This window comes from Calypte anna, chromosome 7, assembly GCF_003957555.1.
Source record: "Calypte anna isolate BGI_N300 chromosome 7, bCalAnn1_v1.p, whole genome shotgun sequence".
Taxonomy (NCBI): Eukaryota; Metazoa; Chordata; class Aves; order Apodiformes; family Trochilidae; genus Calypte; species Calypte anna.
This window is the reverse complement of record NC_044253.1, coordinates 10,317,872-10,332,346: the sequence shown is the minus strand read 5'-3', so window position 1 is coordinate 10,332,346 and position 14,475 is coordinate 10,317,872. Positions and strand designations below refer to the sequence as shown.

The 14,475-nt window shown below is 39.0% G+C and overlaps 1 protein-coding gene across 1 annotated transcript in view; it reads left to right on the top strand.

Moving 5' to 3' along the window:
• Positions 1-14,475, top strand: part of KALRN (kalirin RhoGEF kinase) — a 492,333-nt gene that overhangs the window by 193,443 nt on the left and 284,415 nt on the right. Inside the window, exons 4-5 of the mRNA XM_030454727.1 lie at positions 6,073-6,265; positions 10,214-10,726. Of these exons, the coding sequence (XP_030310587.1) occupies positions 6,073-6,265; positions 10,214-10,726 (706 nt within the window). The remainder of the gene's footprint in view (positions 1-6,072; positions 6,266-10,213; positions 10,727-14,475) is intronic.

Below are 14,475 nucleotides of genomic sequence, written 5' to 3'. Positions count from 1 at the left end.
CAGCATAACACAAGTCTGCTGAATGCTGATAAGAGATACCATATGAGACCTGCACCTCTCACAACTCTCAGGAGCTCTCAGGTTATGTATTGGGAAAATGTTTTCTTACACCTGGTTGGTGTCTGAGTTCTTCCCAGCTTACATCATTTTACAACAGAATTGCTCTGACTTCAGAGACATTTTTCTTAGAAGTAAAAATTGAGTACCAACATAAGTTACTTGCTTGAGAATAGCAGGAGCACCCATTCTGGCACCAGTGAGTTTTGCCAAAACAGTTGTGTGGGGTTTTTTTCTGTCTTTCTGTTCTCTCCTGTTGACATGGGGCCAGAGGCAGGGGTTGAATGTGGACATTGTGCAGCCCACACAGCCACATTCTTGTGCCATTTGCAATCACACCTCATGTCCCCTAACAGCAGTGGCTGGAAAACAGAGACAGGAGGTTTGTTTCTGACTGGACCTCAGTGGCTCCAAGCCTTTTTACAACATGTCACTGAAATTTCTCTGTATCGCTGCTTTATGTCCAGTTCCAGCCAGTGTGAAACTGGCTTCAGTTCTTTACTTTCTCTTTTTAAAAAAAAAGTGAGAATGAGTGATTCCTTTTCAGTGCTGGAAGAGAAGAAATGAAATGTAGGTCACGCTAAAAGAAAGAAAGGATTAATTAGAAATGGAGGCTGGATGACTGTTTCTTCTCTAATTACAAAAAAGCATTGTAAAAACAAGGTAGAAAATGTAAGAAGGAAAATTTAGGATGAAGTCTGTCTACCTACACTCTTTTAGGGAGCTGAATTTCTTTTGTGGGAGCTTTCTTTGAATTGTTCTTCCCTAGTAATGGTGCTCTCAGGATGTGTCTCCCTTCCTCTGCTGGTCATCAATATACCAGCTCACTGAGGGAGATGTGAGGATTGGCAGCCATAGGTATCCTGGGATCTTTGAGAAGACTAAGTGTCTCATGACAGCAAACAGCCACAGTCACAAGACTCAGACTGATGATGTGAAAGTTCAGGAACACACCTGGTAATTGTGATAATGAGCAAGTTATATTTGCTGAGAAGTATTAAATGGAATAAAATGTTGTTAGAAAATAATGTTGATTCAGGTGGGCTTGACAAACAGGTCGACAAGAAAGGACTTCATCTGATCCTCTTCATGTATTGGAAAGTATATTATGAATATAGGTGACTGACTATTTCTATTGACATGTAGAACCAAAGTATGAAAGTCAGTAGGTGATGCTGATCTCCCCATCTGGCTTCATTTCCATGCTGAGTAAACAAACCACAGACACGATGAATGAAAAAGTTTAAATTTATAAAAAATATTAACTCTTAAGCTACTGAAGTGATCCTTGGCACATTTTGGTATGGCAGCCAGCCAGCAGAGTTAGTTTGGTCTCAGTGTGAAATGAAGCCTTTGGGATAACAGTTTATGCTTGAAGGCTTTCAGATACTCATTTTTCTCCTCTTCCTCTTCCTTTTCAGTCCTCAGCTTGTGAATCAACTGGCTAATTCACACTCACTCAAAGGAAGGGTGATCTCAAAAATAATTAGGTTCCTGCAGATTTTGTGCTTACAAATTGATGCTTGTAGAACTACTTGTTATGCTGAGGGTGTCTCCTGACAAGGTCACGTTGATCCTCCTTAAGGGAGATCTTTCTCCCACTGTTAACAAATCATATTTTAAATGAGATGCTATACACGTCAGATCTGTGCTTTTAGTGGTCCAACAGGCGTGCTAAATGTACTGCTTTGTCATTAACTCATGACTGAAAAATGGGAATAGAGATATTATGTTATTTCAGCTAATCAAGTGCTGAAGCTTCTTAATGCCATAAGCTTTGGCCAAACCGTTGGGATGAAAAATACACATAATCCATGATAGGTATTTGAAAGATTAATCAGAGACCATGAAGTCTTTAAACTCATTTGGTACCTTAGTAATCCAACTCTTGCCAAAGAAAATACAATTTAGAATGTCCCTGAATTAAAGAGGAAATTTGAGAAAATAACCTTATGAAAGTACCCTGGAAACCAAAGTAGAGGCATTTATTTTGACAGAATTATCACATCTGCTTCTGAGTTCCAATCTTAGGCTTTTTTACAGTAAAATTTGATTTGCAAGTATTTTTTTCACAAATATTCTACAGTATTTTTATTAAACATAGAAGCTGGTTTTTGTCTTTGCTTAAAAGCAGTGTGGCAACTGAAATGACATATGAGCTTATCAGATATTTTGTGCTCACTGTTGCAAATCTAGTCCAAATGAGCACAGCCAAAAGGGTGATGGATTGTCCAAATACCTTGATCTGAGTGGTTTTTTTTTCCAGTTTCTGGTCAAATATCAATACTGGAAGAAATTAAGCACCACAATCAACATTAATTGCCATCCTAAAATGATTACTTGTGTGTAATAGATCTGTGGATTGATGTAGTGTCTTGGGAGCTAGAGATAAGGCATGTCTTGCTCAGACAGTGTGGAGGAAGCTTGATTGCTACTGATGCTTTTCTCGATCAATTGCTAAACTGGGAAGGATTTGAGTTGTTGCTTTTAAGCAATAAATTTAACAAGCATGGTTAGTCTATTCAAAAGGAACCTAGGGTCATTTCCTCAATACATGTTGAGGTAACTGAAGAAAAATGACTGACTGTCAAAGATGACAAATCTTCATAAATTACTCTGACTCACCAGAGTTATGGGTGTTTCATTGTGTCTACACAAAGCCAACTTTTTTAGGATCCTCTCTGTAGCTGTAAATATTTGGGTATTACCACTTAAATTTTGGGCTTCTGTGGGTTTTTAACTAAATTGCCTGTGAGGTGTGCCTACATTTTAATAAGCCTCTTGTACATGTGTGCTGAGGTGTGGTTTTGCAGACTGTTATTGCTCATTATTTTTAATTCTTTGGTTTTATATCTGTAGTTTTCTGAAGAATATATTTTTTTTAATTCTTTCTAAACAGATGAGTAGGATGAGTATGAGATCCAGGAGACCTCCACCAAGGCAGGCTCCTTAGACAAACACAGCATGGCAGATGGTCCCTGCCCTGAAGAGCTTACAATCTAAATAATTTTCTTATCTTCTTCTTCTTTCTCTGAAGTATTAGTACCTGATTAGTATCCTGCTGCCTGCTTGTGTAGCATAAGTGCTCTCAAAGGCACGCCTCTCCACAGCCTGCTCAGTAACTGAAAGTAAAAATAATGAGCAGACAGCTTTCCAGCTTGGAACAGTTTAAACACTGTTAAATAACAGGCTTTGACAAGCAGGTTTAGAAATCAGGTGCTAATTTTCTGCATTGGGTCAAAGAAGGACGGACATGTGGATTTATCAGTGTTCCAGGGAGTTTACATTCTGTAGATGAGACCACAGACCCAGAGGTCTTGTTGCAGGTTAGTACCATTCATCTCATATAAGAAAAAAAGATTGCAAGCAGATCCAGCTCTGCTAAACTGAACAAGGTTCTTAAACAGTTAGATTTGCTCAGAATAATAAATGCCATCCATTTGTACATTATCTGCACTATGATTTTTAAGGAGTACCCATCTTGTCATTTATTTTATGTCATACAAGAACTTAGATGCCTATGTGAGCAATCAAATAGAGAAATCATATTCGTAATTAAGAGAATTGTTGGGGCTCTCCATGTGCCTGCGTGGCTCTTGGACTTCTTTGTCAAGTGTTAGAAGAACAATCAATCCTTGGAAAAGTCAGTTCACTGTAACAGGGATCAGTGTCTTGGCAGAAGTTACTGAAGACCCTAAAAAGCTTTGCAAGAAAAAAAAAAAAAAAAAAGGCAGGCAAAACACAACCCCCCCTTCTATTCATCCCTTCCTGATTTGATTCTTTGTCTCAGCTCTTGTTCCAGAGGGCAAGAGGCAGTAGCAGCACCAACAAAGTTTCTTTTACAGCCTTTTTTTGGCATTAGTTATGGAAGGATCAAATGTCTGACCTTTCAGCAGCAGGTAAATGGAAAATAAAAAGATCTATATTCCTCGACTGTTTGGAAGTGCCTGGGCTCCCTAGTTTTTCTTCACACTGACTGTTGTATGTGGTGTGCTCTGGATGTGCCAATAATTGTTAAGGCAGAGGACCAAGCTTGTTGGCTTTGACTGCTCCTTCCTGGCACTAAGTTGAGACAATTCAAGTAAGTGAACTCTTTAACACAGCAAAATCCATTTTGCCATGGGGTGGTCCATCTGTGCACAAATCTTTCTAGATACAAGTAAGGTCACCAAGGACTTTTATTTTTAAGTTATATATGTGTATCCAGTGTGCCTCTTATGAAGGATAATCCCATCCTTTTTCCAGCCCAGAAACCTAGTTATAAGTTTTATAGACTTGTTTTCAGTAAGACGTATAGGAGCTGGATTTTATTAGCATGAATGATTTAAGAATGTAGAGGGGTATAGTGAAAATTATCCTGTGTGTACACTGACAGTATTCATGTGGAGGCTACATGGTGTTAAAATGTCTTCATTACAATCATACTTAATATTATCTGTCCTCAGCATATCTCAGATTCATTCCAGTGGTATCAATACTTGCTATTTTAAATTATCTTACATATGCATTTATGTCCACAATATTCTGTTCTGCCCAGGTTCTATTCTTTCTCATCTATTCTTTCTGTTTTCATCTTTCTTTCTTCTTTCCACCCTTCCTTTCTTGTGTGGAAAAGACTGTGACCTCAGTTCTACCTTAAAAACTAATAAGTCAAATCAGTAGACCATTTTGGCATTTTTAATGCATCACCAATGAAATACACTCCTTTGTGTAGTGAAATGAGGCAATGAGGCAACCAGGTGCCACTAATTACCAGGCAGTGGGCATGAGCTTGTGTTAAGCCCACCTGTGCCTGATTAGGGTGGGCCCCAACTGCGCATGAGCAGGACCAGGGGGCCAGTAAAAGGTGAGGCCTGAGACACAAGCTCAGCTCAGTCCTGAGCAAGCCAGCAGAAAGGTTTGTCGAATCTGGAGCAGTAACACCGAGCCAGGCTGACCAGTCCTGAGGGCAACCAACTCAGGACATTGTCTGTGCACTTCTGTTGGGACACCTGTTGGACCTTGGAGCGCCGTGCCCTAAGAGAGGTTTGTTTTGCAACACTGTGCTATACCAATAATATTAATGGGAATGGGGAATTTCACATTCTGGATGAGTATTTGAGGGCTAAAGCAGACACTGTAGCTCACAAGACTTCAACACCATGCATGGCAGTCAGAGGAGAAGACACTTCTCAAATCTCATCAAATGTCGGATGCTGCAGATGTGGGATGACATTTTTGAGCTGTATCTGTTTTACTGAGGAGCAATACTTTGTCTCTGGAAAGGTTTGACTTCAATCAACATGTCCTTTTATTCTTTCTCCTCTCTCCTGAGGAAAAAGGAAAGATGTGTTTGCAAGATAATGCTCTGCTGCTTTAGGGCCGCATGCATTGCATTGACCTGGCCAGATGACTACCTTGGACTTTTGAGAAGGAAGAAACACAGGCTGGCAGAAAAGTAGGGCTGCAGACTAGAAAAGGTCCTGCAAGATTTGGAAGATAAATCGGGAGTGAAAAGGGTGCCAGTTTTAACAGTGCACATGCTGAGTCACAAGAACCTTTGTTTCATAGAATGATTACTAGATGCTTTTCTGGAAATTACACCTTTTTAAAAGCTTTTAAGGGGACCTCTGGAAGTGAAGGCACCCAAATTTTCAAGTGGTCTTTGATGTTAGAACAAAGGACTCTGCATGTTTGCTTCATCTGTGTATTGAATTCATTTTGTTAAAAGCAGAAAAAATTCAGGAGAGATATGTTTGTATCGTTTTTCAATGGCATGAAAGTATGTAAGTTTTCAGTGAAAATTTGAATTACATGTATTTGGGAAATTAGAGATTAAGCAGTAATATATACACTTGCATTTAATGTAAGTTAGATTATGGTGAAATTGTTATAGCCTTTAGGCTGTACTATCTTTTCCCTTTTATTTTATCATTCCTTGCTTTGCTCTAAAGCATTGAACACTGGCAACAGAAGTTAAGTCTCAGTGTGAATGTCCATGGTATTAATGATTTTGTTATGCTTTTATCCTTACAGTGAAGATGTTTGTAAACGAGGATTCACTGTTATTATCGATATGCGGGGATCCAAGTGGGACTTGATCAAACCTCTCCTGAAGACTCTACAAGAAGCTTTTCCTGCTGAGATTCATGTTGCCCTGATTATAAAACCTGATAATTTCTGGCAGAAGCAGAAAACAAATTTTGGCAGTTCCAAGTTCATCTTTGAGGTGAGAGCTATGTGAGAGATGTCTGATAAATTAGTATCTCTGACAAGAAATTTTGTTTCTCTTAGAAAAAAAAACACATTAAATCAGTCAATATACTAAAGAAAACTTTCTCTAGATACTAATGTATGGGTTTGTTAGTTGATCTCTACCCAACTTCAGGTAGTGCCTTTTTTATAAAAAGAATTAAGCTAAATTTTTATATATATTGTTGCCGCTTTAATTAAGTTTTACAGCTCAGAGGTAACTTTAACAACTCAAGTTAATGGTAAAGTACCTCAGGCAGGTTCTTTGAGAAGTAACCAATATACAACTACATAATGAAAGGGAATTTTACTAACTTCATCACTGGCGAAGACAAACCATCTGCATTCCCTTAATGCACTTTAGTTCTCCGAATTTCCGTTTCTTACCTAAAGAGGAACAAAGCTCAGGTGCATGAAGTGTTCATGTATCAATGATGCCCAGCTGTGAGTTAGTCAGGTGTTGATTTGGGGCTTTTTTAGTGACTGAGAAGCAATTCTATCATTGTCTGTCTTGCTTAACAATCCATTGATTTCAGAGAGACACTTAAGATTTTGAATCTCTGGAACTCAGAATTTTACTATAGTTCTTAATGTGGACTGCAGTGGGAGACTAAATTTATGTATATGTTTAAGAGCTGTTCAAGTCAGTGTGATACAAGTACGTGCTTATTTTCAGCTTCTTAAAAGCCCTCTTGAGTTGCAGTGGACAACTAGATTGGTGTTAAGCATTAACAAAGTTTACATTATTATCACATTTACTTTGTTTTTCCCTCTGTCTCCCAAAAAGGGTGAACTCATAAGTTTTGCTGTGTTTAAATGGGTCTTTACTTTCCTGACTACCTATGAGGAGTTAGCCATCGAAATAACTTCCACTTGCTGTCCTCTATGCACCTCGGGATGTCTTCAGGATAGGAGTCAGTCACACCCAGAGACTCCTCACACTTCCTGGGAGACATGTGACTGCCATTCCCAGGCAGTGAGATTGTCAAAGCTGCCTGTGGAGAGTGAGAGGGATGGGATCAGGGCAGAGGGAAAGATACAAAAGATGTCTAGGTACAGAAGAATGTGGAGTGGGAGGGAGCCAATGAACAGACTAGACAGGGAGCTTCTGTTCTATATTTATATGGGCAGTCCCATAGAAGCCCAAGAAGAGACAGCTTGTGTATTTTTATCCAACACTTCCTAAAGCTTCAAAACCTAGAAGTAAAATAACAGAGTTCACATATATATTTTTAGAACGTTTGTTTGTTTTTAGACTGAATTACAACTTTCTGGAGGCTTGACTTATGGTTTGTTTTTTTTTATTGTGTGGAGTTGGCCTGATGATAGTGAAGAGTAAACTGTGGTCAATCTTCTGCATAGTTACAGCTCTGAGTCTGTATTGTGTTAAAAGCTCTGGACTAATTTGCTGTACACACTGGCATGCATCAAGGGTATTTTCATTTTGTGTGTGTGCCTTTGAGCCTTTGTCTGCTGGGCTGTTCACATGGGTGTTTGTAATGGTTCACAAATTTTTGGACCAAAGCAGAACAAACAGTGCTTTCACTGTTTCTATTGGACCACATGCAGACACTCAGAACTGGTGAATCCTTTGATTTTGAAAAGATTTTATAAGCTGTGGTCCACTGTGCAGTAAATCCCTGCAAGATGCACACAACAATCCAGGAACTTATGTTTCAAACATCTTTGTGGATGCTTCTGCTTATTGGTAGGCTCAGGCTCTGGGGCAGCTCATGCTCTCTCATAAAAAGAACTTCGAACACCAAATAATCATTACAGATCAATACAGCTTTACATTTATTTAATTTGTCTGTGGCAGCACAGAAGTTCACTCTCTTCACTGAGCCATCATCTTTCTTTCCCACAACTGTGACCAAACCTGAGGTCCTTGGCAGGAACAGACTGCACTGGAAAGCAATAGAAGTCTCTGCTGAATTGACCCATCTACCAACTCAGCAGTAACCACTGTCAGTTTTAAGGCCAGATTCTGCTTTTGAGCTTAATGGAAGCATTATGCATGTGCCAGGGCAGTGTATGACCCTTGGTGGAGGGTAATGATCTGGAGTTTGCATCGTGAGACTCAAGCAAAATGATTCTGTTGCAGCCCAGGGAGTGAAGCCTGCCTGCAGATCATCACACAAAGAAGAAAAAAAAGGGGTTGGTTGACATATGTGGACTCCAAAGCTTCCTGTCACTTTGAGGAACGGGCTGGGCAGCTTAGATAGCGTTAACTCTGAGCTGCCTTCAAGTTTATTTTCTTTCTCCTGCTAAAAGGCCTTAAATACTGGGCAACACTTTTAAAGTGATTTCTAAAGGAAAGATGGGTGAAGTCTGAGAGATGGTTACTTTATCTTACCACCTACCTGCCTAAGGCTGTTTTCAGGAGAGTTTCAAAAACTCCTTAAAGGAAAAAAATCTGAATAAAGGCATTTGCCACAGAATTTGTGAAATGAAAAGCCTTTCTGCTACATCGCCATGTCACATTCTGTTCACGGTAAGAGCCGTGCTTGCGTTAGCTTGAGACACTGCAGGGGGAATGCCTGGGTATTAGCCATGAAGAGAAGTCTTTTCTTGACAAGCAGTTAAACTCCAAATTGAATTATCTTCAGGGAGGCAGTGTCCAGGTCAAGTGGTTTAGAAATCTGAATTCCCTCTGAAGCTACATACTTACCTTACCATTGTATGGTGGGTCTTCACTCCGTCCTCCCCCTTCCCAAGGCAAAGAGCATTGAAAGAAAGTTTTAAAATAATCTGATGAGCAGAATTTCAATACAGCATCAATTTTAATACATTAAAGAATGCTTGAACTTTTAAATGGATACAAATAGGGGTGAAAAAACCCCAATATTATTAACTTTAAACCAATAGGCAGCCTTCTATTTTGGACATGATTCAGGATAATGGACAGGACTTGAGGTGTTTTTCTCTATAGTTGAGTTTTATAGGATTGCTGTTATTATTGGGTGTTTCCATTTCTGACGAGCACAAACTGATATTCTTCAGAGCCCTGATCTTTAGGGGTAGATGTGCAGTCACTGGTGAATATCACAGTCCTTAAGGGGCTGACAGCTTTGGTGTTAACATCACAGCACTGAAGATCCATATGAAACTCTATGGTTGTATTTCAGAAAAAAATAATTTGTCTAAAATATATAGGAACAGCCATCAATTGTTGGGTCCTTAAAATGTAATCTGCTTTGCAGGCATTCATCATATTCCCCTAGCACTGATTACTGCATCTGAATGACTTTAAACCATCTCTCATTGATTGCGTATGATTCATAAGCATTGCTTTATATTACAAATTATTTATAATTGTTAATATACCTTGACATTTCACTTTTGCACGGATCTTGGATGAGTTTCATTACAAAATACCAATATGAAAGAGATATGTCTTTAAGAAAAGTAATCTGGAATAATCTGGGAGGTAAAACCAGCATATTTTGTGTTTTGGCAGGTCACAACACTTGTATCAGTTCATTTGCCTAAAACTTTTGCTGATATATAGCCACCAGCCAGAGTGTACCACAAGTAGCAGAATCCCTGTAGTGCCAAATACCTGCTTAGTGAGCAAGCATTTCCATATGTCCAACAGCTGCAGTAAGAGGTATTCAGTGTCCAGATGTGTTAAAGTAACCTATGCATTCTCATTGCATTTTTTGATAGTCAAACCAGCTGAAAGGGATAGACATAAGTCCAGTAAATAGCATGCCTTTAAATAAATAGATACATAGGTGCCAGATATAGAAAAGTTTTTAGTCCAAGTAATTTATCAAAATTAAATTTAGTTCTCAGCATATTTTACAGTGTTCCTTCAGTTATGTATTGATGAGGAAAATAATCCTTTCATGCTGATTGTGGATTACACTGCTATTTCTGGTAAAAGTCACTGATTCAAATGCTGTCATCTTCCTTTCCTTAGACAAGTATGGTATCTGTGGAAGGCCTGGCAAAACTTGTGGATCCATCTCAACTAACAGATGAGTTTGAAGGATCTTTGGATTACAACCACGATGAATGGATAGAGCTGCGCGTCTCCTTGGAAGAGTTCTTCAACAGTGCCATCCATTTATTATCAAGGCTGGAGGATCTCCAGGAAATGTTGGCTAGGAAGGAGTTTCCAGTTGATGTTGAGGGATCAAGAAGACTGATTGATGAGCACACACAGCTTAAGAAGAAAGTGATTAAAGCTCCTGTGGAAGAACTGGATCGTGAGGGTCAGAGATTATTACAATGCATAAGGTGCAGTGATGGTTTTTCTGGTAGGAACTGCATTCCTGGAAGTGCAGATTTTCAAAGTCTTGTGCCAAAGATCACCAGCCTTTTAGACAAGCTTCATTCTACCCGGCAGCACTTGCATCAGATGTGGCATGTCCGCAAGTTGAAACTGGATCAGTGTTTTCAACTCCGGCTTTTTGAGCAGGATGCTGAGAAGGTAGGGAATAATCTCTTCCTTTCATACTTTAACCAAGACTTTATTGCAAGGGCACTGTGACCATTTTTTCTATGATTAGGAACATGAGGTATTAATCAGAGGTGTAAATCTGTTGTTGCCAATGCATGTACTTTCTGTGACTTGTAAACAAAATTCACTGAACTAAATTGTTGGATGTAGCAGGCATAATGATATCCAAGAATAACTTGTTGTGTCACTTTTGATGAACGTTAATCTGCTTTTTTATGTCACAATGGGTACATTTGGTAGACATTAGCACAAGAATCAGGTTCTTTTTTTTCAAGTTTCCTTCACTAAGCTTATGAATATATTTATCTACATGTCACAGAACCTAAAGAACAATTTTAGTGTTTGTTTCACTATGATTATCATTTGCACTTCTTGAAATCCTATGGGAATTTTGTGGTTTAGGTCCTCCTAATTGCTGTCTCAAAAAATATTTTCAGTTTCCCTTTCTTAGGAAATCTCAACAGGTCTTGCTACTGGTAAAGTCTTTAGTAATGGCTACTTAGACATGGCTACATAGTTCCCACAGCATGTGATCTGAGGCTGTGTCTAGGTTAAACAGATAAACAGACCAGGAATAAGCATTCTGAAATGACAGCAGCAAGTGAACCTCCATGTGGCTGTTCTGCACTAAAAAGCACATAGAGGTGGCATCTGAATAAATACTGATGTTGAGTCAGCAGCCAGTGTTCCTGTTCACCAGCACAAGACTTTATTACAGAAACAGTTAATATTAAATTATTCCATTGGATTATGGATTGCATTGCAACTTCATATTTCTTAGATGTTTGTAATGTAGCATATCAGCCTGAAAAATACACAGGGTGTCTTGACATGAAAAACACTCTGCAAAAGTCTTTACAGCAGCAGAGGCACAGGTAAGTAACACATCTTTAGGAAGCTGTAATTTGACAGGTGCTCAGTACCACTGCAGAATTAGATCCCCATTCTCTGCCTCTTCAGAAGATACTAATTCAGGAACCCATAGTAACCCATAGTAGCTAGGAAAATCCCCTGCAAGCAAAACATAGCATCTTGTCATGTTTCTTGAAAGATACTGGCTAAAAAATGACCAGTCCTCATTCCAGGTGTCATACACACCCCCACCTACAAATTTTGGTGAGATGTAATGACTCAGGCTTCTTGCTATTTCTGGTATTCATCTTCTGTTTGCCTCTGGAAGCATATGCAGGCACTGACATTGGTGAATTTATTTTAGAAAACTGTGTTGTGCTAGACTCTTGTCAGTCTTAATCTCTTAACGGTGAAGTGCTTGACATCTTTTTTAGGTGGTTTAGTGAAAATTCTTTGTTGCCCACTTAAAATTCCAGGACACAGAAGCAGGGTATTCTCAGTGGAAAGTACTGAGTTCTTGGACTTGTGTTTATCTACTCTCTGTATCCATCAAAAGCATCAATCTCTGAATGTTCTCCACTTCATGTATGTTCCAGTTGTTTCACTAAATGTGTCTGCCTGGACTCAGGAGGAACAGAAAAAGCAATGCAGGTTCTGTCTGCAGGGGGATCTCACTGAAGATTATTTTTTTTAGTCAGCTGCAAATTAATATTATATTTGAAACATCAGAGAGAAGCATGTTGCTGAAACAAATACAATCTTTAGTAGTGCAGAGGTAGACAGAAAACATTGGTTTTCACTGCATGTATTAAATATCTCTAAAAGATGCGAGGACTGAAAAAGTTTCATCATTGTATAAATCAATCCTCCTACTGGGAAAACCTTGGATTCTGGCAAGTCCCTCAAAAATGAGAGCTGCTGCAGCATCACTCAAGAATGCATATGAGCAGAGTTTTTCTTCCAAATGCTACAATTTCTTCCTCTGCCCTTTCCTTGTGTGTCACATGCTATAATAAAAGATCACCAACTGATGTCCTTCCCAGTGTGGCTGTATTTCAGTCAGCATGTTAATTTGGATTTTCAGTTTCTTTGAGATTAATCAGATGACCACTGGTTCCTCACATGATTACTTATTTTCATTAATTATTGTGGATTGCAAATATTATTAGCAAGTTATTCTTAGTTAGCAAATTATTATTTTTAATGTTATAAACTGAAAGGCTCTCAGATCAAGCCTGAGCAGTTCTTGTTGCCAAGCACCATTCTGGAGTGTTGAAGAAAGTCTCCAATATATTTTTCTTTTTTCTGAACAGGCATCAAAGGATGGTGTGATACAAACTTGAGCATTATGACAGCTGGATCCTTTGCATGTGTTTGGTGTTTTTAAGTGTAAGGTTTAGGCAAGTCAGTAGATAAGTGAAACTTCTTACGAGAAGGAAAGATCAGTGAGAACATGAGTCCTGACTTTTCAGCACTGGCTGTCTCAGGCAATCCCTGATTGACAGAACTGGCATTTTGATCTTCTGTACATCATCTGCCTCACACTTACTAAACACACAGTCTTCCTTTGGCTTCTCCAAGCAGATCTGCTTGCCTTTGCTTGACTGCTATATTTTCTCAACAAATAGAAAACATTTTGTCGTTTTATACTCTCAAATCAGTATTTTTAATCTTTTCACTTTGTGAGTGTAATTTTCTTCCTTTACTTAACATTCCATACATGTAGACTGATGTAAAATATTGATGTGCTTATTCTCCTTGGCTGCCTTCTTCAGACCTCTTTGAAGTAGTCTGACCATCTCAGACAGGAAAGTACTTCCCTCATAAAATGTTCAGAGCTAAATTCAGTCCAAGTCTCCACTGCACAAACAGCAACCACAGTGTCTGCATATTGAATTTTCAAGTTTCTTGGTACCTCCATTTTCTCAGTTGCACTCTACAATTAGGTATGGTAGCAGAGCCAAGATGGTCTTCATCTCCTGGGAAGAGGCACAGCTCTTTCCATATAACCTGGATATGTCATTTAGTGCTAATCAAATGACAGCTCTAATACCCTGTGAGAGCTCAAACTCCATTATAAAATTCAGAATATAAACAAGGTTTTAAGGCCTTCAAAAATATCTCTATATACTCACTGGATGACATTTTAGGAAACCTGTTCTAATAAGGGGGAAATGGACAAGGACTTTCAATTTTCTGGACACCTCTGATTTAAAAAATATCAGGTGTCCTCATTGCCTGAAAAGTTTTTAAATAAGAAAGAAAAAAAAGGGAGGGAGGGCCACAGGAAAGAAAAATACGCAGCATTTTATTGTAGATTAATATTTCAAACCCTTGGTATAAAAATACCCCAAATGTTTTTTAAAAACCAATTCACTTTTCCCCTTCCTATAGATCCCCTCTACTGGAGGGGTTTTCTGTCATTTCTAAATGACAGTCACTGTCTGGACACAGGAATGATTCAGGTTACACAACTCATAGAAGGTCTGTATAGTTGTGTTGAGTAACTCATAATTTTGGCAAAATAAATGGACGGGATGGCAGTGAAATCCCAAGCTTCTTGCACTCAAATCAGTGGGAGAACAGAGCTGTCTGTGGAGAAACTTTGTCTCCGAGTCAGGTCTTTAGGGTTTTTATTTTCCTTTGCTGGGGCCAAGGGAGAGGAAAATGGGCTATCACATAGGCACAAGCAGTGCAGTGAGATTGAATCCCCAGATGGAGACTGGAAACTCCTTGGAGTTCAAGTCAGCAGGTGGGTCAGGGATGGGGAGCTTTGGCAGCATGGTGTGAGGAAGTTCCCATGCTGTGCAGTGCTGGCTGTAATGATCTGCTGATAAAGAACATATTTCAGCTGCCAATGAGCTCTG